Source organism: Myotis daubentonii, chromosome 4, assembly GCF_963259705.1.
Source record: "Myotis daubentonii chromosome 4, mMyoDau2.1, whole genome shotgun sequence".
Classification (NCBI taxonomy): domain Eukaryota; kingdom Metazoa; phylum Chordata; class Mammalia; order Chiroptera; family Vespertilionidae; genus Myotis; species Myotis daubentonii.
The window spans coordinates 26,624,884-26,651,391 of record NC_081843.1 but is presented as its reverse complement, the minus strand read 5'-3'; the positions used below and the strand labels follow the sequence as shown (position 1 = coordinate 26,651,391).

The window sequence follows — 26,508 nt, the reverse complement described above, 5'->3', positions numbered from 1 at the left end:
AAGCGGAGCCCACGATCGTGGGGCCGCTGCAGCTGCGGGTCCCCGCTGCCCAGGCCGGACGCCTAGGCCAGAGGCGTTAGGCCTGGGCAGGGGTGGAGCCTGCAACCGCGGGGAGCTGGGGGTCCCCTGCCCAGGCCTAATGCTTCGGCCAGAGGCGTTAGGCCTGGGCAGGGGCAGAGCGGGAGATCGCAGCGCTGCTGCCGCTGCGGGTCCCCGCTGCCTGGGCCGGACGCCTCGGCCAGAGGCCTCAGGCCTGGTCAAGGGGCTGATCCGGTGATTGGTGATCGGAGGGTGATGAGGGTGGGGGTGGGGGGCGGAGCCGGGGATTGGGGGAATATGATGGTCCCCTTGCCCAGGCCTGAAGCCTGGGTCAGAGGCGTCAGGCTTGGGCGGGGGGTGGACCAAGCGATCAGAGGGAGATGGGGGTCCCCTGCCCAGGCATGATTCCTGGGCCAGAGGCCTCAGGCCTGGGCGGGGGTCAGAGCCAGTGATCGGGGGGAGATGGGGGTCCCCTGTCCAAGCCTGACACCTCTGGTGGAGGCGTCAGGCCTGGGCAAGGGGCCGATCAGGCGATCGGAGGGTGATGGGGGTCTACGCCTCTGGCCGAGGCATCAGACCTGGGCAAGGGGCAGAGCCAGCAATCGGAGGGGTCTGGGGGTCCCCTGCCCAGGCCTGACGCCTGGGACAGAGGCATCAGGCCTGGGCTGGGGGCAGAACCTGCGATTGGAGGGTGATAGGGGTCAACGCCTGAGGGCTCCCAGTATGTGAGAGGGGGCAGGCTGGGCTGAGGGACACTCCCCGCCCCCCCCACACACACCCAGTGCACGAATTTTGTGCACCGGGCCCCTAGTGATACCATAATGTAAACAAACAATTACAAATACATGAAACAAAACAGATACAGGGTCAGCAAACTCATACAATTGTTTTTAAATCCTCACCTGAGTATATGTTTTTACTGATTTTAGAGAGAAAGGGGGAGAGAGAGAGAAACATCAATCAGTTGCCTTCTGTATGCACCCCGACCGGGGATTGAACCCACAACCCAGGTATGTGCCCTGACCAGGAATCAAACCCGAAACCTTTTGGTGTACGGGACGGTGCTCCAACCAAATGAGCCACCCGGCCAGGGCTCAGCAGACTTTTTTGTAAAGGCTCAGATAGTAAATATCATGGTCTTTGTTGAGAGTACTCAACTCTGCAAGCATAGGCCAAACGCTGCCATGGCCCCAATGTTAATGAATGGATGTGGCCAAGTTCCAATCAATGTGTGCACACTGGAATGTAATTTCATTATTTCTCACATCACAAAATATAATTCTTTTGATTTCCCCCCAAACATTTAAAAATGTAAACTCCATTCTTAGCTCACAAGCTACAGGAACAGACCAGGGGCCCAATTTGGCAGCAGGGCTGGAGTTTGCCAAAGCATAATATAATCTCCCGTAAACAATTCAAGCTCGAACCAGGCTAGGCAAAACAAACCTAGCACAAAGGAGTGCCTACCGCAGGGTGCCATTTCTAAATAGAGGCGAAAGTCAACTCCTGGGATCAGAAGTCTTGATAAAGGCTTCCCTGGGAGAGGTGGGAAGGGAGGTGGGAATGACAGGGATCCTGGGCGCGAGGGGGGCTGTGATGCTCTGAGCTCTGGATTTGGGTCCTGGTTACTCGAGCGTGGCCACTCGGCTGGCTGTACATGCACCGACTCCTGCAAGTATGTTCTACTTCAAGCGAAATTTAGCAAGTTGTTAAAATCAAGGCAGGACCGCTCAGTCAGCTTCAAACAGAGAAATGTAAAGAGAACCACAGCCATCAAATTAACGGAATCCCTCACCGTGGCCAGGTATCCATCAATGCTGGAGTATTGAAGAAGACTTAATAATTGAGGGCAGGCTTACGTCACGTTTCGGCCAGCTGTTAACGCATTTGCCTCTAGGTGAGGTGCATTTCAGGGTGTAAGGGGTGACGCTACCAGCAGATTGCGGTCAGGCTGTTTTCCTCCGTGTTTGTGGGAAAGGACGTTGTTCGCCCCGTTCCCCACATGGAAATCTGCCGTCAATACTGTGAACATAAACAGCATCTGGCAACATAGGTGACCTTCAACCTGCAGCAAAACCTGTGCTGGACCCACAGACGGGAGAAAGGCCAAGCCGGCTTCCGATTCCATTCCGAGAGAATGTGCAGCTAATTATTTTCTCTCACAGTCAGCAGCTGAGTCTCACTGAAATCGTGTTTGTAATTATAGCTGTAATTATTATTTTAATACAAATCATCAACTTATCAAAATATTACCCTGTAGATGCTGCCTCACTGCTGCAAGGCTATAGATGGCGGCCCCTGCCCTGCTCGGTGTGCCGGGACGGTGGGAACCTTGGTCAGGGTCCTCCCACCACAGACGGCCAGCCAGCTTCACCAGTGCCCAAGTGCACGGTCATGCCCATGCCTGTCCCCGCTTTAGAGATAGTGAGTCATGCTCTGCATTTTACATCATAGCTTGACTTTGGGAGACCTATGCAATGCTGGGTCTCAGTGGTTCCATCCAGGCAATGGGCAAACAATGACAACCCTTCCACAGAAAAGTTCCTAAATGACTCTCTTCGTTAGAACATTCTGCGCAGCACACTCGCAGTATTTGACACCCAGGCTCCCTGGTCACCTGACTGAGTTCACATCCCAAGTCCGTGGCTCTGGGACTCTGACCCAGTCCGTATTCCTTCTCTCTGTGCCGTGTCCTCGTCTGTGAACGGGGATAATGTCACAGGACCGTTGTAATGATTACATGAGATAATCCAGGAGATGTTGCTTAGCACAGTGCCTGGCACACGGTGGGCATTTAATAGGTAACGGCAATTACTGTTTTTATTATCATTAATTGTAGCTGTGAACTAAAATCCTAACAGCAGTCTTACAGGCAGCACGAATAGGCAAAGTAGACTGGTGGCCCCGTGGCAAATTGGGAAGAGCTCCCCCGCACAGGGGTCCTCTCCCCTCCCGCAAATCACGACCTCTATGGTGGTAAAGGCCAGAGTTTCAAATTTTTTAATAGGACATCCGAATTAGATTTTTATTTGAAATCACTCATTTTAAACTGTTGGCCAGTAATTTAAATGTTCTAATTAAAAAAGAAGAGCCCAGCCGAAACCGGTTTGGCTCAGTGGATAGAGCGTCGGCCTGTGGACTGAAAGGTCCCAGGTTCGATTCCGGTCAAGGGCATGTACCTGGGTTGCGGGCACATCCCCAGTAGGAGATGTGCAGGAGGCGGCTGATCGATGTTTCTCTCTCATCGATGTTTCTAACTCTCTATCTCTCTCCCTTCCCCTCTGTAAAAAATCAATAAAATATATTTAAAAAAAAAAAAAAAAAAAAGAAGAGCCCAGCCGGCGTGGCTCAGTGGTTGAGTGTCAACCTATGAGCTGGGAGGTAGCAGTTCGATTCCCAGTCAGGGCACATGCCCAACTTGCGGGCTCGATTCCCAGTGTGGGGTGTGCAGGAGGCAGCACATCGATAATTCTCTTTCATTATTGATGCTTCTATCTCTCTCTCCCTCGAAGAAGAAGGAGGAGGAGGAGAAGGGGGAGAAGAAGGAGAAGGAGGAGGAGGAGAGGAAGAAGAGGAGGAAGAAGAAGAAGAGGAAGAGGGAGGAGGAGGAGGAGGAAGAGGAGGAGGAGGAGGAGGAGGAGGAGGAGGAGGAGGAGGAGGAGGAGGAGGAGGAAGAGGAGGAAGAGGAGGAAGAGGAGGAGGAGGAGGAGGAGGAGGAGGAGGAGGAGGAGAAGGAGGAGGAGGAAGAAACTATGCTGCCATCATCCCATCTGTAGCCCAGACCGGACCCACAGAAGCCGGTTCACTGGGTCAGGACTTTAGTTTCCACTTTTACTGTTGGTTTATACCACCTGCTCACTGCAACAGAGTTCATTTGCTCCATGTGACATTTTTTCCCCTAAAAAAAAAAAAAAAAAAGCCGAAACAGTAGTCATCCTCTCACCTAAAAGGAGTTAATAATTCATTCAGCGCCCATCTGCAAACCTCCCAAGTTTGCTCTTAACACCCCGCCTGACGTCATCTCCGCCCTGGTCTCTGTCATCACTGCATCTCTAAACAAGAGGGAATCAGAGGGAACAACTCCACAACTACTATTCAATAGGACTAGAAGAAAAAGCAGGTAATGAGGGCATTTTCCATCAGGACTGAATCTTCCGTGATGCCTGATGACAAGCAAATGGGGTTCTCTGTTAGCGTCTTTTATAGCAGCTGCCCCTTCTGAGCTGGGGAGAAAGGAGAGAGAGGAAGAGAGACCATGAATAGGCTTGTATTTCAAAGAGAACACCTGCAAAGCATGGTCCTGCATTAAAAAGTAAAGAGAACACAACCACCAGTCTGGAAAAGAAAAAAGAAAAACGGATTTCCCATTACATCTCTAAGAATAATGCCCCATTTCACAAGGAAAGAAGGAAAAAAGAAAGAATAGCTTTTCCATGTCCCCAGAGCAATGAAGCTGAGTGAGCTAACCACTGGATTGCTTGATCCATCCAACCTGGTTCCAATACTGTCCTCTAATAATGTGTATGTCAGCTCCCCATCGCCAAAAACATTTGTTTGTTTTGTGAACCCGAGTCTGGCTGAGCGCTAAGACTTCGCGAAATTACGCCGTCCTTGGGCTCTGTTTGTACTGCTGCTCCCCTTGCTCGTTAGGAAATGATTAGTTGTCTCTGCTGCCCTTTCAAATTGCTGTTCCAGTTATGCTGCAGTTCTGTTATCCTGGTTCGGGAGAGGAGAGAGAGTCTTGGCTCAGGGTTAAGTTAATGTAGTCATTTCGGGCCCATTTGGGGAGCTATTCATCACAGATGATTCCGTGTTCAACACGTGGGTGACTGCAGTACAGACTCAACACGAAACGAACGAAGGGATCCAAACAAAGGGGAGGGTCCAAACCTACACCCAGAAGACAGGCCTGGGGAGCCCCAACACTGGGAGAAGCACAGACAGTAACAGGGGCCCTCAAAGAGGCCCTGACTGGGCGTGCACCTCGGAGCACAGCTCCTCCTAAGATCCTCCTTAAATCCTTTCCACTTGAACTTCCGGACAAAACAGCACGGAAATTTCCCAGAGGAGCAGGGTGTCTATAGTTTCCGTCTACATTTTTTTATTTTAAAAATTTTCCTCCATCACAGTTTACATTTAATGTTATTTTGTACGAGTTTCAGGTGTACAGAATAGTGGCTAGACAATCATATAATAGAAGCAGGGTGTCTTTAAAATGGTTAAACCATGCCTTGGCAGGCGGGCTCAGTTAGTTTAAGTATTGTCCAGTAGACCAAAAAGTTTTAAGGTTCGATTCCCAGTTGGGAGACAACCTATTGATGTTTTGCTCTCAAATAGATACTTCTCTGCCCCCCCCCCCAAAAAAAACTCAAATAAAAATAATAATCCTATATAATAAAAGGCTAATCTGCAAATAGACCAAACAGTGGCACAACCGGTTGCTGTGACATGCATTGACCACCAGGGGGCGCACACAGAACATGGTTGGCATTGGCTGCAGTGGAATTGTGGAGCAGGTGAGCAGGGGCACCAGGCCAAGGCGGGGCACCAGTCCTTATCATTGGGGCGAGCCTCTGGTGGTTACTGAAAATTCTTTGCTCGTGCGTGCCGTGGTCCCACCAGGTGCTCTCACCCACTGATGGCGCTGGAGCCGCCGCTCGCACCCGCTGCCTGATCACTCAGCACCGTCAGCGGGTGTGAGCAGCGGCTGCTGGCCTCGATCATCCCTGAGGGCTTCTCCATCTCCCCCTGCTCTTGAGGGGCGATTGGGGCAGCAGCTGCTGCTTGCACCCACTGCTGGCACCAGCCTTAATCGCTCTGCACCATCAGCGCATGGGAGCGGCGGTGGTGGGAGCGGGGCTGCTGGCAGACAGGGGACCGGGGGCTGTGGCAGGAGGGGCCAAGTGGGGGCACAGAGGATGGGCCAAGACCCGCCCCTCTGCCCACCACAGCCTTGTGGCCCACAGTTCCTTTCAAAGTGCATGAATTCGTGCACTGGGCCCCTAGTAATAATATAATATAATAAATAAAAAATAAAATGGTTAAGCCACCACTGACAAAACCTTAGTCATTCCATGACCTGGGCATAATTCACCATCCAAATTGAGCCAGGATTAAGATTAGAATCAGAGTTTGGTACTATCATTTATGTGTTTTCATTATGTGAACTAACTTCTTTTACTGAAATGCCAATTTGCCCGCACAGTAGACAGTAGGAGCCCGAATGTTGTCATTTTGACTCTCTGGTTATATTTATATATTTTCTCTACTATTCATTCAAAGAAACACATAGCTATTACAAGTGTTAAAAAAATGTTCACCCAAGAAGCAGGGGTCGGTGCCACTGGGACTCTGTGGGTGCTCTGTCCCCCCGTCTGGGTGTGAGTTACCTGGGTGGGTTCCATTCCTGAAAATTCTTTGAGCTGTACAGTTAGAATAATGGGCACTTTTGTACGTATAGTCTATTTCAGTTTTAAAAATCATTAAAAATATGCAAACTTTAAGGAATGAATAGATTTAGTGCCGATAGGAATAGAAACTCTTTATTAAGGGCTGCTATCCGAGGCTTGCCCATGCGGCACTTTCAATCACTGCTATGTCAGAACCGGTGTGAACGCCATACTTAGGATTCCCAGGGTCAGTCTGCAACGCCTCTGGCCAAAGGGCTCCGTCCAAAATAAAGCACTCAACCAAAACTAAACAAAGTTAATCCGCCCAACGCACCATAAATCCTCTCGCATGGCCTCTTACTTTCTCAGCACCCCAACTGTCTCTGTCACTACACTTGTGACGATCTGACTTTTTAAAATGTTCTTGTTTGTTTTTGTGTGGGGGTCATCCTACTCCCAGACCATAAACCGCAGAAGGCCAGGGGCCCAGCTGTCTTGCCAGTCCCCTTCTCCACACGGAGTGCGGCCCCCAGCAGGCCCTCAGCCACTGTCTGGTGAATTAATGGGCAGACAGAGGAGTGGGTGGCAAGCCTCGGTGGACTTTCCTCATTCATTCCCTCCTTGTCCCCAGTGGTTACAAGGCAACGGGAGGGAAGCATGCCAACTGGTGTGAACCTCTCGCATTCTTTTGCTCTGAGACGTACCCCATCTGACACTCGTACAGGGTTTTCTGAGCCTCCAAGCGCTTTCTCGTCTGTTTAGTCAATTACATCCTCCCAAGCTGGTGAGGACCGGGGACCTCTTCACTCATCTGATGGACGTGCCAGGTCATCCCCAACAGAGTGGGCACCCACCCGAGGTGCTCCGGAACGTTCCATCCCTCCACGGGCCGGGTCCTGCCAGCTCTGTGGCCACTCTCCACGTCCCGGGCCCTATTGCTGGGGGGCAAGGTTGTGGGGAGCACAAAAAGGGGGAAGGTGGATGATTCGAAACAGCATCTTATACGCGCCCCAACAAAGGGGAAACCAGTTTACCAAATTGTCTATTTGATTCCATTTTTGTTGCTGGTGTTTCCTCCGTAATGGCTGCTGCTGCGTATGAGAATTTGCATATTCTGCGTATAAGCCAGCAGCCAGGAAGGGAAGGAAACCTCCACGGTGCCCCCGGGAAGGCAAAGGCAGTTGAGGTACAGAAGTGCCGTGAGTAGGCCACAGGGGGATAACTGAAAGGTGACCACAGATACTTATCTTTAGCTCGTCACTGTGAACACGAAGCTCTTCCACACAGAGGCTGCAAGCTCCACAACCAAGAGGGGCTGTCAGGGGTCACAGGTGAAGGAGGAGACCTTGGGGGGCTCTCCTCAGCGTGCCCAGTGGACAACAAGAAGGAATGTGAGCCCAGGGCTGCCGGGCCTTGTGACTTTTTAAAGGCATTTCAAAAATCCACATGGTCTGACAGCACATCCTAATCCCTACATTCCGGTGCCTTTCCAACTCGGTAGACTGTGCGGGCCAAACACAACCTACCCAGGAGCCACGAATGGGCCCTCTTGCAAACACCTGTCATGGAAAAAAGACAGAAGGCTGGCCATGAACCAGAGCTGTGCACCTTCACAGGTGCCCGCATGGCCCTGCCTGGCAGATGAAGACACTTGGCCCCTGAGAGGTGAAGTGACATGTCAGGTTGCATGACATGAATGGTAGTGCTCAGCTGTGAACCTCTGATGTCGGAGCACTGCCCCCCAAACGAAACATCACATGACATGCCTCACAGGCCATTCAGCATCTGATCCCCTGCCCACCAGCAAACCTCAGGCAGCAGCTCCCTGCTCATCTCTGGGCGCCTTATTTACTAAAAAGGAGAAGAGTGTGAACTCCACAAGTGCAGCAGTCCAGGCCTCGCGTCCGCCAGTTTGGAGGTGATGGGAAACTCAAGAGCTTCCGGCCCCTGAATCACACTAGTCCTGGCCCCCACCTGTCCAGAGAATACCTTCCTCTTGTGTCCACAAGGCCACCATGGGGAAAGAAGATCAGCAGTGAATTTGGACAGAACCTGAGAGAAACCTCTCTGTTGTCAAGCCCATCTATTAGCAATGGCCCTAGCCCTCGCCTGCTGGACGAGTCTCCCTGAGAGCAGGGAGCGCATCTCCCTGTTCACAGAGGCAGGTCCAGTGCTGGGCTCAGTGCCTGGCATGCTCTAACTGTTGGAGTGGAGGATGGGTGGATGGATGGATAGATGCATATGGACAGGTGGATGCATGTGTGGATGCATGAATAGATGGGTGCATAAATTGCTGCATGAATGGATAGAAAGGAGGTGAAGGAGGGAGGGGCACGGCATAAAGGACTTACTGACGCTGAATTGAGATTAAGAATGCAGGCTTTGGAATCACCACCAACCCTGAATTCCTGGTCTGGTCACTTCCCAGCTGTTTAACTTTCATCCAACTTATTGCCTTAGCTTTTATTATTTACTAGTGACCCGGTGCACAGATTTACACACATTGATAGGAAATTAATTACAAGGTGGCTGGCAGGGTGGGACTGAGTGAGACAGGCCAGACATGCCCTGGGGCCAACCTCCCAGGGTTCCTCCCCGGGTGGCCACACCTGGGGTGGTGTCGTGGCTCAAAGGGCGTCTGTGGAGTGAGCGGGGTCCCTCGGGCAGGTGGTGGTCTCTCCGCCTGGCCTGCGGGGATCGGGCTGAAACCGGCTCTCCAACATCCCCCAAGGGGTCCCGGAGTGCGAGAGGGCACTCTGCAAAGTTGCTGCCGTACAGGGTGTGGAAAGCAAAGGCAACTGTGCGGTAAACCAGATTCGAGGCCGACAGTGCCCCAGCAACAACATAACCCACGGCCGAAGGTGGAATCGCACGGCCCTGAGAGGAACTGGGCTCCCTCCTTCCCGGTTTCGGGGTGCATCACCCGAGAACCGCCACTGCCAAGTCACTGCAGCTCGGCAGCTCCTGCGTTGAGCATCTGCCCTCTGGTGGTCAATGCACATCATAGCTACCGGTCGGACGGACACTTAGCATATTAGCCTTTTATAGAGAGAGATAATCAGTAAAATAGAGGTGACTAATGGCCCTTAACTTGCAGGAAGTTGTAAGGATTCAATAAGATCATGTCTCTCTGGTACTTCCACAGTATCCAGGGCAAGGTAAACATTCAATAGAGAGAAATCCCCTTTCTCCTCCTCCTCATCATTACAGTTTACAGTGTCTGTGCCCCAGTGGGCAACCTTCCCATCGATCTCTCCGCCCCATAAATTGGACTCCCTTGGGCTTAAACAATGTGCCTCGGGACCACGGATTACAGCAAAGGATTTCCAGGGAGAAGTGCTTGTCATTAGCGTCCCTGACACATTAGCCTGGATTAGATGCCCAGATAAGCCGCAGTCACCTGGCTGGGACAAACCAGACAGGAGACATAACAAATCCACTCTGCTGCCTTTAGTGGGTCCCAAAGGACTCAAGAGTGCCCTTAGGGGACATTCTTCCCTGCCTGGCCGGGTGTGTGGATGCCAGTCTCCCTGCCCACGACATTACTGAAGGGATTAAGGTGACATACACATCCTGGCCGTCCCTGTCACCTTCTCGGTAATGTCTCTGGCTTCCCTTAGGGGAGGGGCAAGCCTAACTAACCACAGGGATCAGAGGGGCACAGCCTGATGCCTATCTGCGGGCCAACGGGTAGTTTGTGTTGCAGGCAGACGGAAGTGCCCACGGGACAATCGGACTGCATGTTCTTAGAGATACCTCCCTGCTGCACCCAGTCTCTTGGGGGCAAGTCCTGGGCTCCCCCGGAGAGAACGGCAGAGCCACTGACCTAGGTGAGCGGAGCATCAGGAAGCCTGCTGGGGAGGAATGAAAGAAAGGCTGTTTCCACTGGCCAAGGGCCTTTGCACAGTTCCCCTTTCCCCCTCCTCCCCTGGCTAGAGAGAGCTGAATTCAAAACGCTTTCCTCCAGCCAACTTGGCAGTTCGAGTTCAGTTACTCCCAAGGATGCGCTCTGTGTATTTCACTATAGCGGGATACCTTCTTCTCCAGGGACCGCTGGGGCTATCGTTGGTGCTGGGCATGGTGCCCAAATCAACTACTGACTATGAGGTCTATGATTCCAAGGTTGTGGGCCTTTGCAAGATGCTTGGATAAGGAACGCTGTAGAGCAGAGTGGTTAAGAACAAACACTCCCTGGGTTCAAATCCCCGCTCTGCCATTCATAGCGGTGGGCCTTGGGAAAGCTAATGAGCTCCTTATGCCTCAGTTTCTTCACTGTAGCATGAGGTGTAAATGAGTTAATATTTGTAAAACACCAAGAACAGGATTGGTTGTATTAAGCACCATGACTGTTGGCTATTGAAGTTACAATAGTACATGCCTTTAAAGAATAAATGAGTTAATGTATACAAAGGGCTTAAAACAGTGCCTGGAACATTATAACTGCTGTATAGACATTATTATTGTGGTGGTGGTTGTTGTGATTATTATTATTACTATTACCCTTCTACTTGTCTCATTATTTAAGGGCCAGATTCAATGAAAACTGTATATCTGCTCCTTTTCCAGGGTTGGCAATAAGAAGTGAGAAAATAGATCTGAAGATTCGGTTGCCTTTAGGGTTTTTCAAAGAACTGCACAGACAAGGAGCTCAGAAATCTGTCCATCAATTGGAATGGAGGCAGATCTGGGTTTGGAGCCCAGTCCTGCTCTTCCCCAGCACTGTAAGCTGCTTCCCCTCTCTGAGCCTCAGTTTCTTCATCTGTGAAATGGGAACAACAGTTGGGAATAGTCACTGAGACAGTGAGGTAATATCTGCAAAGCCCTCATTATTCCTGCACACAATCAACAACATAAGACCAGCAATTTCTAGCCAAATGTCCTTAGTTTCTGAGTTGGAAAACACCTTCTTCCAGCCTGTATTTTTTGGGGGTGGAGGGGTGAGCATAATGTACACAAAATACCTAAAGGATGCCTGGCATACAGCTGGCACTCAATAAATGTTACTGGTCCTCCCCCTAGCACATTCCATCCTGCTCCAAGGATCAACACACAGGAGACGGATGCTTTCTACTGCCGTGGGTTTCTCTCAAACCCTACTTGCCATGGGAAAATGGATGCTAATTGTGAAAAAAAAAATGCTATTTTCAAACATACTATGAGTTTCTTTTTTAAAGAACAAAAGCTCACACCCCTTCCCTTTAAACTTGGGTTTTGCAGGGGTTGAGTTTGTGATTGCTTTCTTTTTTTATTTTTCCCAAAGTATCTTCTCTTTGTTTCTGATAGACGGGGACCAGGGTCAGTAAAAATGGGTGATACAAAGGCAAACAAAGGAGAGGCTTGTCATCAGCGACCAGTCGTAGGGCAGTATTAGCCAAAAGACAGAGAGGCGGCGGTCCTTATCCCAGGCAGGCAGTCATGTTGGCACTGCGCATGTTAGTCCTTCTGCACCTGAATTTATGGCCCCTGACCACGCACAGTTCTGAGCGGGAAGCAGACCTTCACTACAGAGATATGCTTAAGGGTATTTTGTTTTCTGGAAAACAGTAACAGGCATTTTGTCATTCAACCTCTGGAAGATTTTCTTTTGTTAACTGACAAACTAGAGAGAAAGTCTAACATGCTGAGAGACTGGAGGAAAGTATGTATCGGGCGGAGCAAAAGTAGGCTTACAGTTGTTCGTGTGGAAAATAAAACAATAATGAATAAATAATGATATAAGAATAAACTGTTTCGAAAACTCACAGCTGCAAATCCACTTCTGCCCCACCCTGTGTGTGTGTGTGTGTGTGTGTGTGTCTATATCTGTACATATATACACACACATACTATATACACACTTTGAATAACTATAAAGGCAGTGTTTATTAAAATACATTTCACTTTCAAAATGTAATAGAAGCTACAGACATTGTTTGTATACTTTTTTGGGGGACACCCTGTATATACAAAACATATATATACTTATGTGTATAATCATTTCTCCTTTTATTTATCTATTTTATTTAACATTTTCTAGTATGTGATTAAGCAGATGGCAACATTTGTGGGAAGGTAAATATTGTTCGATGATGCATATTTCTGTATACAAAGTGTAATGCATTGCTCAAGCAAAATAAAACTCCATTGAGAGTGTGAAGGGGAAAAAAAAAACCCGTCAATAAAATACCCTCTGTTCTCTGTGGTCTCAAAACATTTGGATAGAAAGAAAAGCTACGCCTCTGAGGCTGTTAGAACCAGAGGCGCTCTGCATACAGTGAACCGATTTTTCAAAGTCCCTGCCAGTGTCTGAAAACCTCCCGAGTTATCTGAGCAATGTGAAGTATGAGGACTTTCTGCAGAAAAAAATCAACATTTCCAAGGGGTCAGACAATACAGAAACCATTTTACTTTAAGTGTGTGTATGTGTGTGGGTGTGTGCAAGGGTCATAAAAATTAGGTTTCTTACATGAAACTTACTGAGTAGCAATTTATCTAAGGGCACAAGCAATAAGCGTGAGGACTGCAAGAGGTTCACTGGAGGCAAAGGGGGAAAAAATAAACCTTCCTTACATTCACACACACAATTCTCCTTCATTTTCTCCAAACCTATGCAGAGCTGTAGTTTGATCTTTTTGACAAGTCTCCCCACTGTCCCCTCCCTGTATAGGTGAGCCCATCTGTTTCTTAAATTCTAAAATGACAGTAAAATCCACCGCTGACTGGGGACTCAGTGACAAAATTGAGCGTCACAGCCACAGAACAACTACAATCCAGCCAATCATTCTAATATTTAAGAGCTTTGAAAGCAGCTGAGAGGAAAGAGGAAGTTTGCAAATCTTTTAGGGATATGCCCGTCTTGCCACCATCCTAGCACTTTCTGCCTCTGTCTGCTGGAGAAACCGGGTGTTTCCTCTTGTTTTCTTCAAATGTACCCAAAATACAATCAGCTCCCGCAACGGGGGTGCAGCTCCTCAAACATAAAAGGTACGAGTGCAAAAGCTCTGGGCCGGTGGGCAGAAGGAAGCAGCAAGGTCTGGTTTAGAAAATGCTCTATTATGCTCAGTGCCTGCCTGATGCTCTTTGGGACATACCCACCGCCACCACCAGGGCCCAGATTCTGTCTGCGTGCAAGAAGCACCAGTGCCCATCCCACCCCAGACCTCAACAGAGCAGAGATTAAGCACCATCCATCTCCCAAGCACGTGCCTCACCAGCGCCTTACAAGAGCCATCTGGAAAATCACAGGGCTTTTTTTTTTTTTTTTTTATGTCCCTTTCCTGAATCCAGCTCCAAAGCATCATGCCAGCAGCCTCAGCAGGGTCTGCAAACAAACCGCGTGTTGCAAGGGCCTCAGTGGCAGGCAAACAACGGTCTGGTCCTCTCCTAGCCTGCAACCCAAGCTCAGGAGACACCAGACTTTGGGAACAGCCTGCCCCCTTCTGGTCTCCTTGAGCTCCATGGAAGGGCGGGAGCTGGGGGGAGAAGGGGGGCACACAGCCAGAGGAGGACAGACCCCTGGCCCCATCTGGCAAGTCTGTACCGATTTCAGGATCCAGCAGGGCATGAGGCTGGGGGGGGGGGGGGAAGGGGGGGACAGACGAGCAGATAAAATAAAATACAAATCCAGGAGACACAACAATGAACAACAGGATGGTAGACAGCCAAGAAGAAGGGGGGGATGGGGGGCAGAACAAAACACATACATATATGTCTATATCGGAAGGTGAAGAAGTTGAGACTGGGAGATAGGGATGGGAGACAGTAATTGAACTTGCAGATCAAAGCAGAGTTTCAGAAAAGCAAAGCAACTTCGCTGCTGGCATTCCAAAGGACTAAAAAAGGAAAACTGGCAGTCTCCCACCCACCTTCCCATCGCAAACCTCTCTGCGGCTGCGCTGGGAGGTGAGAGAGCAGGACACTGAACTGAACGCGCCAAGTGGGGAAACGGGTAGACAACTCGAATGTCAGATGATCTCCTTCCTCCTCTCTGCAAGTTTCAACAGGTGGGTATTTGCACCCAAAGGCACCTCCGGACGCTGTTCTGAACCCCAGACGCAAAGGACACAGGAAGCCCCATGCCCATGCTGCCTGTTCCCACATGGGATCAGCAGAGCACACCCTGAACCCCTCCCGCCCACCTCCCAGTGGGGCCCTAAATCCAGAAAGAATTTCTGCCCAAACACTTCTCTACCCACTCCTGGATTCAAAGGCAGAGTCCAAGAGCTCCCTTTGCTGGAAATAAGAGGCTGCTGGACATTGGGAATGTTCTGGTTCTCCATGAGGAATCTCCATCCACTCTCCTCGCCCCAAAATGAGAGAATGACGGCTCCCTGCTGCCCACGCAGACCAGCCACCGCTACGTGACAGGACATCATCGCATCCTCAGCTCAGCAGCACAAAGAGCTGAACTCTGGCAAAGAGGGTCGCCTAGACTCAAAGAAGTTTAGCAGATCAACAAGCCTCACACTGTGTCAGCAGGCAGCCTTCAGCGAGGGCTCCCAAAGTGGCAAATGACAGAGACTTGTGCTCAGTGCCTAGGGATCCTGAAACCATCCCCTGGTATCTAATAACCCCCAGGAGCTAGGAGCGGCCCCGCAAGCCAAGTAGCCAGTGATGAAGATAAAGACAGACCCACAGCTCTGGTGATGCCTTCAGACAGACACACCCACCTGCACGGAAACGCTAGCCCAGAGTTGGGGACTCTGACCTCCGGTTCTTGGAGCTCTGAGGGCAGTGGGCTCAGCAAAGCAGCCCACGGAAGGTATGCAAGACACCCCTGGAGGCACTGGGGACCTAGCAAGGCAACCAGATGGCTCCAGGAGACCGACGGGAGGAGCGGTTTCAGAGCCCAGACTGTCACACCCAGAGAGCACAGAAAACCCAGAACAGCCCAAGTCATGATGGCAGGGCGGGACACAGCCGCTGGCAGGAACCAGCTCCACGCGCGACAGAGAGCCAGCGACACCACCTAGGAGATGGGCCATGCCCTGACACTGGGCAGCGGGGTGGGGAGAGTCAGAGAGGGCACAAGGAGAGGGCAAGGTTAGAGCAGACACCCAGATGAGAGGAAGACCCAAAGTGTGGCTGGACACCCCTCACTGAGTCTTGATTCAGGGACCGGGCTGGCGACTTGGGACACTGTTCCCAGACCCCTCTCAGGCCGGGGCAAAGAAACGCGGCGGCAAGCGGCACCGAGTTGTCTGCGCCCAGCTCGCCCAAACCCGGAGATGCTGAGAACGCCACCGCGAGCAGCGGCTGAAGATCCCGGGCACCATCCACTCACTCAGACAGGGTCCGAGGCGCCGACACCCACATGCACAGAGCAAGTCGGAGCGTCCAGAGTGAGTGACGAGGAGCAGGCACCCAGCCAGCGCCCGTAACCCCCAAAGCGCCTCCTCGGGAGATAACTTCCCCAGACCCCAAGGGGGCAGTCCTCAGACTCGGGATGGGGCAGCCCCTGGCCCCTAAGCCTGGTCAGGCACCCCACCCCTCCTTCCAAAGGAATGGGGAGCCAGCAGGCTGGGGGAGTCCCAGTCTGGAGACCACGGCACCAGGGGTGGGGGGCGTGGGGCCAGGGATTCCTCCCGGACGCCAGGCAAAGGGGCATCTTACCAGCGCCCGCGGGGGCAGCGCCCCTCGACTGGCCAGCTGCTGCGCCCGGGGTTCTCCGGCGCCGCCTGCCCGCGCCCGCGCCGGGGGCCCCCGTCCTCCGCGGCCGCCGCCACCGCCTCCTCCTCGGGCTGCAGCCGGCTCGGCGGGCAGGTCCCGGCGTTCGCGGCGCGGGGCCGGGGCCGGGGGCGGCTGCTCGGCGCCGCCGGCCGCTGCGCCCCCGAGGCGCTCGCCGGCCCCGGAGTCGAGGCTGCTGAAATTCCACACGACCAGCGTCTGCAGCAGCAGCACGGTGAGCGCCGCGAGCAGCGCCGAGTGCGACCGCCGGGCCAGCCTCCGGGCGCACGGCGCCGCCACCATCTTCGGAGCGCGGCGGGCGAGCGGGGCGCGGGGACCCCAGGGCTCCGGGCCGCCCCCGCGCTCCCCGTGCCTCCCGCGGCCGCCGGCCGCCGCTCGGGCTCCCGCTCGGGCCGCCGCCGCCGCCGCCGCCTCGGCTCGCCGCTGCTCCTCCTCCGCCGCCGCCGCCGCCGCCGCCGCCGCCTCCACCGCCGCGGCGCGGAGTTTTCAGACGGGCAGGGACCCGGACGTCACCAGGAGGAGGGGAGGCGGGAGGCGGGAGCGGGAGGCCGCGCAGGGGGCGCCGGCGCGCGCGCGGGGATCGGCGCGCAGGGACAGGAGGGCCCAGCCCGCGTGGCCTCCCCTCCCACACCCTCTCCCGGAGGGGCGGGGGGCGGGCCACCGGACGGGCCGGGGGGTCGGGGGCCGGGGTGGAGAGGGGCGGGGCCTGGGGCGGAGCGAGGGAGGGAAAGGAGGGAAAGGAAGGGGGTGGGGGCAAACAGAGAGGGCAGACCCCCACTAGGACCGGAGTGAGAGTGGGGTAGGGGGAAGGGGAACAGTTCCCGCCGCGGAGAAAACGGGGCGGGGGCAGAGAACCCGAGGGAGCTTTGGGCGAGGGCGGGCCCGCTCAGAATCCAGGGGAGGCGGGCGGGGAAGATCTGGGGGTCCCCGAGATCCTGCCTTCCCTGTGGGAAGCAAGCACGAGGCGGAGGAGTCAAGCAGGCTGCCCGCCCTGGAGTTTGCGGTCCGCGATCCTCTCTGCGCACAAAGACTGCTTGGCAGGTGGAGACGTGAGGGACGTTCAGGAGTGTCAGAGCCACGGGAGCGTCTCACGCAGAGGATCCTTGGGTCCCGGGCTTGAAGGGGCAGGGAGGAGGCTGTGGATGAGCCTCTGTGAGTGACTTCTGAGTCACACCCACCCCCTAGAGCCAACGATGTCCAAAGTGCTTCATTGAGTCACTTCTTTGCTCCCTAAGGACGCACAAGCCAAGAGACTCTAAACCCAGTTTGGCAAGCAGGTGCTTTCCTGGGGAAAGGGAGACCCCGTGGAGTTTCTCAACCTTCACAGGCTCCAAGTCCCAAAGTCTGGTCCCTGACCCTTCCACCAGGTCCTTTTTCCCAAGCCTCCAGAAGCCTGCCTTCCAGGTGGGCAGAGCTCAGCTCTTGGGGGAGCAGATCTTGCCATGGAAAGTGGAGTTCTTTTCCATTCGGGCTGGACTATTCCGGTGACCTTGAGCCAGGAGAACCCCTCCCTGGGCCTGAGCTTTCCTCCTCTGTCAATGAGGGTTTAGACTGGGGATCCCAAAGGATTCAAGTTTCATCCTCAGCCTTCTCTGACTCAGTCTTCCCGTCTTTCCCTCCCTTGTCCTCACGTCCAAGGCTTTCTACACAGCAGCCCTGAACACACAGACAGGAAGGGGGGGGGGGGGCAGGAATTAACACTAGGAGAATACAGATAGCAGGTCAAATCCCCAGTTTGTGAACTGGGGACTCGAAGTGAGTGTGCTGCATCTTGTCCCCTGTACTTTTAAATCTCATCCTTATTTGTAAAAAGCAGATAGTGGAGGAATAAAGAGGATCCATCAGAGGAGGAGGCAGGGAGGGGAAAGAGATCATTTTGGTCACACAACAAGCGTCCGTGAGCATCCAACTGTGTTAGACACAGGTGCAGGCATCCACAGGTGAGTAAGGCCGAGCCTCTGTTTCCCCAGGTTGGGGTCTAGAGGAGGAGCCAGAGGAAGACTCAGTCATTAAAACCCCGTGAGGTTGGTGTCACTTTAGAGATGAGTATGAAGCGCTGTGGCTTATGAGGGTGGGGCCGGAGTGACTACCAAGAAAATGAGGTTTGATCTGGCAACTCAGAGCTGTGGCCTGGGATTCCTTTCCTTCCCATCTCTCCTCGCTGCCTCACGTGGGGTCTGCTTCACCCTGAGGGTCTCTCTTCGTGTGGGCCTGGCATCGGTTGCTGAGAATACTGGTATCCTTCACTCATTTCTAGCCCGGGAGAAGGCGGGCAGTATTTCCCATTTCCCAGCATCCCCCGCAAAGGCCCAGAGATTCCCTCTGACTGAACCAGCTTTAAGTCATAGATCACCCCTAAACCAAGCACTGTGGCCAGGAAGATAGAATGTGCTGATCAGCCTGGCCAAGGTCCCACACGTCGCCTCTGGCCCTAGGGAGAAGCCAGCTCCCCGCATCAGGATCTCCTGGGAAGGAAGGGCAGGTGCAGGGGATGGAGCCACCATTATCTACTCCATGCAGCCACCTCCGTGCTACACAACGTCGGGCCGTGAGTCCCTCCCAGGCCTTCAGGTTCTTTAATGCCAAATGAGGGCCTGGATGAGATGGCCCCAGAACTCTTCCTCAGTATCCTCACAGAGCTGCCCCTTCCCAGCAGAGGCTGGGGACTCTGGGCACTCTCCCCCCCCACACACCCCACCAGGCCCATTTTTGCTTCAAGGTCTGGGCTGCAGTTTTCCTCTAAGCAGCAATGATGTTATCTGCTTCCTGCACGCGACACATTAACCACAGTCCTCTGGGGCCCACGCTCTGGCTCTGGTTCAGCTCCCTAGGGGCCACGGGCTGAAGGAGTAAGGTTAAGGATCCGGGCCCCCACGTCCCTGGAGAGAGAGAGTTGTTTGTTTATTCCAACTCGTAAAAAGCCACGCGAGAAAGAGGTTTAAAAGCTCCAGGGCAGGTTATGGATGCCATAAACAGCTTATGTGAGGCTAAAAGTCACCTGAGAGAGCAGAGCAGGAAGGCAAGCTCCTAGGGTCACCGAGACCGTCTTCCTGCCCCAAGACAGACAGCACCTCAAGCATCGCTCTGGCGCCTGATGTAGAAGACAGGGCCCAAGTACTGCCTGAGTCTCCGGCAGCAGCCGCCTTAGCAACAGCAGCGAGTTTCTTTAGAATTTTTAAAGCTTATTCAGTCATTCAACACAGATGTATTGGACCCTATTATGCACCAGGCATCATGCAGGGCGAGTGAAATATAGATATGAAGAAGATTCCCTAAGGAATTTTTCTTTTTAAATATGGTTCCTACTCTCGCCTTAACTGAGAGCCAGATCTCTAAGGAAGAACCAACTGAGTTGCGGGCTTCCCTCCCCACCCCCTCCTTTAAGTCCCCGTCATCATCACCTTCAGGTTCTGGGAGAGTAAACCAGTCAGCTAGTCCGCTTGAGCTCCTGGGTGTGCCCAGCTCTGTGCTAGGGGTTATGAGGGAAATCAGGAAAAGGGGAATCTTCTCTTCATTTACCATCTCTAGGCCTCAGTTTCCTCATCATCTGTAAAATGGGGGATTATAACAGGGATAATCATATAAGGATTTCTTATAAGGATTAAAAAATTAAAAGATTTTCTTCTATAGGGACTGGCACATAGTAAGTGTTCAATAAATGTTAGGCATTACCTGTTTTCTTAATAACAATAGAGCAGGGTTAATGATGAATGTCCAAATATATCAGAGAGGGGAAGGGTAGTCAGGGCAGGCTGCCTGGAGGAAGCAGCACTAAATCTAATCCTTTATTTTTATAGAAGGCTCCAGGGGCAATTAATCTCTCTTCTCAATTAATCTCTGCTCTCTCGGGCCCTTGGCAAAGTTCAGGGCACTGAGTAAACTTTGGGTGTGGAATAAACACCAGCTGGTGGAGGGGATCACAGTGTGGTGCTGACACGTTTGCAGACTCCAGCAGCATCTTTTTAGGTGTGATTTTAAGCAAGTTGCTAACATGATTGAGCCTCAATATTCCGATCTGTAGAAGGTGAAGACAAAGGATACTACCCAGGTCCCAAGGCTGGGGAGGGCGGGGGCAGGGGATCAGGGTATTGGATGTGAGGCGGTATAGATTTCATAGGAAACGTTGGCACTGGCCAGTGGCAGAGTTGAAGGAATGTGAGCCTGGTCATGTTGGGAAGCTGGTCTGTAAAAAACCTGCTCTCCCCTCCCTCAAGTGGTCCTGACGGAAGAGGCTGGAGAGCTAGAGCAGGGCATGCCTTCTCCTGAAGTTCAATAAACTTCACATTTAATCAAATATGTGGGTTTTTAAAAATATCTTAATCATGTGTCTGTTCCTTTTTGGTTTATTAGGACCTGTTTTTACCCAGACTCTGCCAATTGACCCTGACTTTGCTCTTAAAAAATTAAAAACCTTCCCCCCAAGGTTTCACTTCTGTATCAAACAGAATTAATAAACACGGCCACCTGTTCCTGAGGGTCAGGGGGAGCGTGATGCACAGAGCATCCTCCTATGGCTAGGAATCCCTGGTACTCTCTGAAAGCGCCAGCTAGCGCCAGGTTTCCTGGGCACAGGAGGTCAGAGGAGGCGGGATGCTGAAAGCCCCAGACACCCCCAAAGAACATGGGGCCGTGGACACGCATCAGTGCACCCTGCCCCCCAACTCCACCCAAGAAAAGGAAACAGCTTTTGATCGGACCATAGGCATAGGTAGGCGACATGCCCTGCCAGACACCCAGCTGTGCTTCTGAAACCGCAGGTTTTCTAGCCAAGCGTCCACCCTGTGTATCAGCAGAGGGAGCTCTAGGTAGCAAATAACTTTCCTCTGACCACATGCTTTCCTGTAGGAAACACTTGGAGACAGCAAGGAACAGAGGGGGTCTTAAGTGGAGATGGTGTCCACTCTGTGCAGAAGGAAACCGATTTGCAAGGGTAGGGGCGTAGGGGTGGGAGTGGGGGTGAAGGGGCAGAGGAGGAGACACCAAATGAAGAAAGGACAGGAGAACCGGAAACCACCACACTGCTTACAGGCTTGTCTGACCTTGCTCTCTACCAGCTTCTTGACCCCTTGAGGGCCCAGAGCCTTTAGGCAACCTTTGCAACACTGTGATGTTTGAAACGGAGACACACTCCAGGTCTAGGTCTTGGACTCTCTGGCAGACATTTTTTTTTCTTTTATTTTTTATTATTTTTTTAAAATATATTTTATTGATTTTTTACAGAGAGGAAGGGAGAGAGATAGAGAGTTAGAAACACCGATGAGAGAGAAACATCGATCAGCTGCCTCCTGCACATCTCCTACAGGGGATATGCCCGCAACCCAGGTACATGCCCTTGCCCGGAATCGAACCTGGGACCTTTCAGTCCACAGGCCGACGCTCTATCCACTGAGCCAAACCGGTTTCGGCTTTTCTCTCTTTTAAATAAATGTTTATTTTGTGTGGAGCCCAGTCTGACCCCTGGGGTTATAGGTTTAGGAATTGTACCAATAACAGCAGTGCTGATGGTGATGATGACGGTGATAGTGGTGGTGGTGGTGGTGAGAGTTAACATTGAGTAAGCACTTACTATGTGCCAATACCTGTGTTGAGGACTTCAACAAATAATAGTCATCAAATGTTTATTGAGGACCTACTCAGTACCCGGGATGGTGCTCATGCTGGGGATCCAGAGATAAACGCAACAGGGAAGGTCACTACCCTCATGGGCGTTTATTCTCCTAGGGCGAGTGGGGCCTAGGCCCATGAATCAATGCGTGAACAAGTACTCTCGGAGGATAACGGGTGCTGAGAAGAAAGTAAAAGGAGCCATCTGCTGGAATGACTAGAATAGGTCAAGTCTGAACAGGCTGGCTGGGGGGTCTCACTGGAATGACATTGGAGTGTTTCCTGAATTGTCTCATGCAACGTGACTATTTGAGGAGTCTGGTTTCTTTCGGGTACCAGGCATCATCTGTCAGCTGGATAAATAAGAGTATGTCTATTTTTTCAAATAGGTATACATACTATTATAATGAATAAGTAAACAACGCTGCTTAATTCATAGTTCTTTTATCATATTGGATTTTCCCAAACCATGATTAGTAAAAACTCAACTATTTGTCTGGCACGGCAGAGGGTATGGGATGGGTTACAAAAATATATAAAAAAAGAAAAAAGTGAAAAAGATAACATCTCACAAAAAAAGGATTAAGAGCAATTGATGTATTAAATCTCAATTTTTTTAGTCCAAAATACCCTTTTATTTTATTACCCTCACCCCTCTCAAGGTTCTCTGTGTTAGACAGGTTTCTATCCAGCCCTGTATCTTTAAGTTGGTAGTGTGCCAAAAAAAAAAAAAAAAATCTTCTCCCATCTTGTTTGCAGCTTCTGTTCGGCACCTCCCCATCTCAACCCATCTGGTACCTATTGTGATTCCTCAGTGTCTCTCAAGTCTCTTTTGTTTGTACACCTTGGGAATCCATTCCAAAAAGACTTGCGGGGGGGGGGGGGGAGAAGGAGTTTATTGGAAGGCCATTGGATATGCCTGCATCTGCTAGCTGCCAAATACTCATTGTTCCCTTCTTGCTTGATAAAGGCTCCTGATTTATTTAGGGGCGTGATGCACCCAGCAGGCAACGTTTCCCAGCTTTCCTTGTCGTTAGGGATGATCAAAGAAAGAACAGCACACATCACTGTGGAGCTTCCGAGAAATCCTTGTGCGGAGGGTGCTAAGTCAGGTGGCATGGGTACCTCTTTAACTCCTTGCCATTCCCATTCTTTCTGCCTGGAATGTAGAAAGGATAGCTGGAACTGCAGCAGCCATTTTGTGACCATGAGGATAGAAGCCAGTGCAAGAGGTGATGAGCCACAAAGATGAAAGCTGCCTGGGTCCCTGATACTTCTGTGGTCTGTTGGGTATGGCCCACTCAGGAACAAATTTTTCAAACCTGAGGATGAAACTCCTCCTCCTCCCCCCCCCCCCCCCGCCCCCATTGGTTGAAGTTACTCAAGCTGGGATTCTGTTACTATAGCTGGTCCACTGAGGTGATGGAATTGGGTAATCTCACTGAAAGAAGGTCATCCATAAAACCAGGCCCGGGGAAGAGCTGGACCCGGAGACCAAACACCCCAGTCAGTCCCTTCCTCCCGTCTCGGCTTCTCGCTGCATGCGTGATTAATCCTCTCTCATAGCAGAATCCTCTCTCATTGCCCTCCACGTAGCAAACACCATGGCCACCACAGTGCCTGCACGTCACATCCCATGGCCACCAGCCACCGGAAAGGAACAGATTCTCCCTCTACCAACTCAGGCCTCAAGTAGGACCTGGCCGCCACTCGGTTGTTCTGCGTTTTGCTAGTCCTGTCACGCTCTCGTGCCCCAGGCCACTTGTTGGCACTGCCCTCCCTCACTTGCCTGATGACCTCCCTTCATGAGGAAGGAGGAAGCAAGCAGAAGGAAGTTCCTACAAGCTCCCTCTGCCCCATTTCCTCGCTGCCCTGCACTGGTGCAATGGTTCTGTGTTGATGGACAGGCTATCCAGGCTCCTACCTGAGCCCTCCTCCTCCTCCCTTTGCTCCCTGGATCACATCCTCACTCACCTACTTATGGACATCACTTCCTTTATCACAATGTTCTCCCTTCTACGGCATCATTCTCTCCAGTATCCAACTCACTTCTACTTTTCCTATTAAAAACACAAACAATGTCTTTCTTGGCCCCACTTCCCTCTCCAGCCTCTATCCCATATTTCTGTTCCCTTCACAGTGAAAGTTCTCAAAAGAGTTGTCTAACTCACTGTCTCCAATTCCTCTTTTCCCATCTCCTCTTAAACAGGTGTCTGTGCCCCAGCCCCCGACTGGATCTCACATGCACACTGCCCTTCAGTGACCTCTTCATTACTGACTGTTAATAGTTTCTAGTACTTGACCTACTGCAGCGCTTGACACCGTTGCTATCCTTCCTTGGGACCTCTTCCTTTCTTTGGTGACCAGAACTGTTCTCTCTGGTTCCTTCTACTTCACAGGTGCTCCTTCTCAGGTTAATGCCTCCTCTTCCCATATTGCTCTCTCTCCTATCCTTCCCCAGTTTTCAGTGTTGGCTTTTCCCAGGCCTTAGTCCTGTAACTTCTCTTCCCCACCATCCAGATGCAAGGCTTTATAAATCACTACATGCTGCAAATGCACAAATTTACTAGTATAGGTCCAGCCTGCGCTACTCCCCTGAACCCCAAACTCATATACCCACTTGCTTACATCTCCACTAGCATGTCTAACAGACATCTCTGTCAAAAACGGTGAAGAATCTGGGGATGTTATCCTATTTGCAAGGTGGTAAGTTATCCCGCCACACTTCTGTGGATGCTGGCAGAAGACATGAGACTCCTGGGTCAGAGACAAAGGACTTTATTGCTCACAGCAGAGCAGGCAGCAGGACATTCATTTTTGCATCAGTTCCCCTTGCCTCCCAAGACCCATGGGGGGAGGGGTGATGCAGAGGGGATCAAGGTGGATAGGATGCACGTGGCTGAAAAAACAAACACACACCCAAATGTTCAATGAGCTATAAACAAACCTGCTGAACCTTTGCCCCAGAGAAAAAATATTATTATTAGCCTGGCAGTAGGCATATATGCACTCTGCCCCAGAGAGAGAATACCTCCATTTTCCAAGACTGCTCAATTATTCAAGCATCCTTGAAAAGGTAGTCCAGAACAGACAGCCATGAGGGCATGTGCTCATAAGATCTGCAGAGACATGAGAGGCCCATGGAGAACTGTCTCCAGACAATATTAAGTAGACCTTGTCCAAAACTGAATGTTTGCTCTTCCTCCCCAAACCTGCTCTACCCAAAGCTTCCCTATCTCAAGACCTTTGCATCCTTCTGGCCCCTCTCTCTCATATCACACATCCAATTCATTGGCATTCCTGTTGCTTCTCCCCTCCTGAATCTGAGCACATCTCACTATCTCCACTGCCATCGCCTGGGTCCACGCCCCCATCGCCTCCCCCTTGGTTTCAGCAGGAGTCTCCAAACTTCTAACCTAGCTCTATTCCTTACACAGCAGCCAAAGAGAACCCAGCAACAGTTAAGTGTGATGCTGTCATCCATTTGTCTACTCAATAGACAAATGGGTCCCCATGTCTCTTTGAAACAAAGCCAATGTCCACGTAAGAGTTTGCAAGGCCCGTCACCGCCCAGTCCCCCTCACCTCTCTCACCTCACACACTACCCCCCTCCCCTTTACTCACACTCCTCCCACACCCTGGCTTACTTGCCATCTCCGGAACTCCCCAGGTGGGCCTACCTCAGGACACTGCTCTGATTACTCATTCTGTCTGGAATGCTCTTCACCGGATGTTGCATGTCTCCCTCCCTCACCTTGTTCAAGCTTTGGCACAAAGGTAACCACCTCATTTAAGCTTTCCCTGATTATCTAAGTGAAACCGCAGTGCCCTGGCCAACACTCCCCATCACCTTTACTTTATTCTGTTGTTCTCTGTTGCCCTTATCATTTTTTTTCTGATTTATTATGTGTGTGTTTTTTGGAGGGGGAGGGTGGTCTGTATTACTCCACTAGATTGTAAGTTCCATGAAGGCAGGTTTTGTCTGTTTTATTCACTACTTTACCCTCAATACTAAGTGCTTGACACATAGTGGGTACTCAAGTAATTTTTGCTGGATCAATGAATGAATTAGGTTCTCAGTCAGAGTCCAAACACATCTCAGCAAAGGGTGTTGATTATCCTGACTTGAGTCTAGTGCTCCCCTGGGACTCGTCGAATGTAGTTACAGGAAAGGGGTCCATAAGAAGATGGAGAACCCACCTTGGACCTGGAATGAGGAGCCATTCACAGGAAGGGAAGGCCAGTCATGTGCAGGGAATGAGCAAGAACAAGACTCTGGATCCAAACCACCCCATCTGAATCCTGCACCCACTTCTTACTAACTCTGAGAGCTTGGCAAGTGTTTCACATCCCTATTTCTTCTGGGAGGACATCTTATCCTTCTCCTAGGATTGTTCTGAGATTAAATAAATGAGTTAGTGTTAAAAAGCACTCGGAGCAATGCCAACCACATAGTAACACCAAACACAAAAACTGAAAAATAATGAGAACTTGATAAAACAAATACTTATATATTTGAAGAAATCAATACTCTTTTCCATATCAAGCAGGTAAATAGAAATAGAAATAAGTAAGGACATGAGAAATTGTATAGTTCAACCTACAAACTCAATTTATTAGATATATACAGAAACATGCTTACCTTCATGGAAAATAATGTTGTTTTTTAATATCCATAAAATCTGCCATATACCTGGACATAAAGAATGCCTCAACAAATGAAATTAAAGACATTTTGCTCAAATCAATCCTATATAGTAAGAGCCTAATATGCTAAGTGCCTGGTCAACCTGTCAGCCATTCAACCAAT

At 51.2% G+C, this 26,508-nt stretch overlaps 1 protein-coding gene across 1 annotated transcript in view; it reads right to left on the bottom strand.

The window, feature by feature from the left end:
• XYLT1 (xylosyltransferase 1) overlaps positions 1-16,674 on the bottom strand; it is a 311,677-nt gene extending 295,003 nt beyond the window's left edge. Inside the window, exon 1 of the mRNA XM_059693287.1 lies at positions 16,020-16,674. Within this exon, the coding sequence (XP_059549270.1) occupies positions 16,020-16,376 (357 nt within the window). The 5' untranslated portion in view covers positions 16,377-16,674. The remainder of the gene's footprint in view (positions 1-16,019) is intronic.
• Between the last annotated feature and the right edge of the window lie 9,834 nt (positions 16,675-26,508).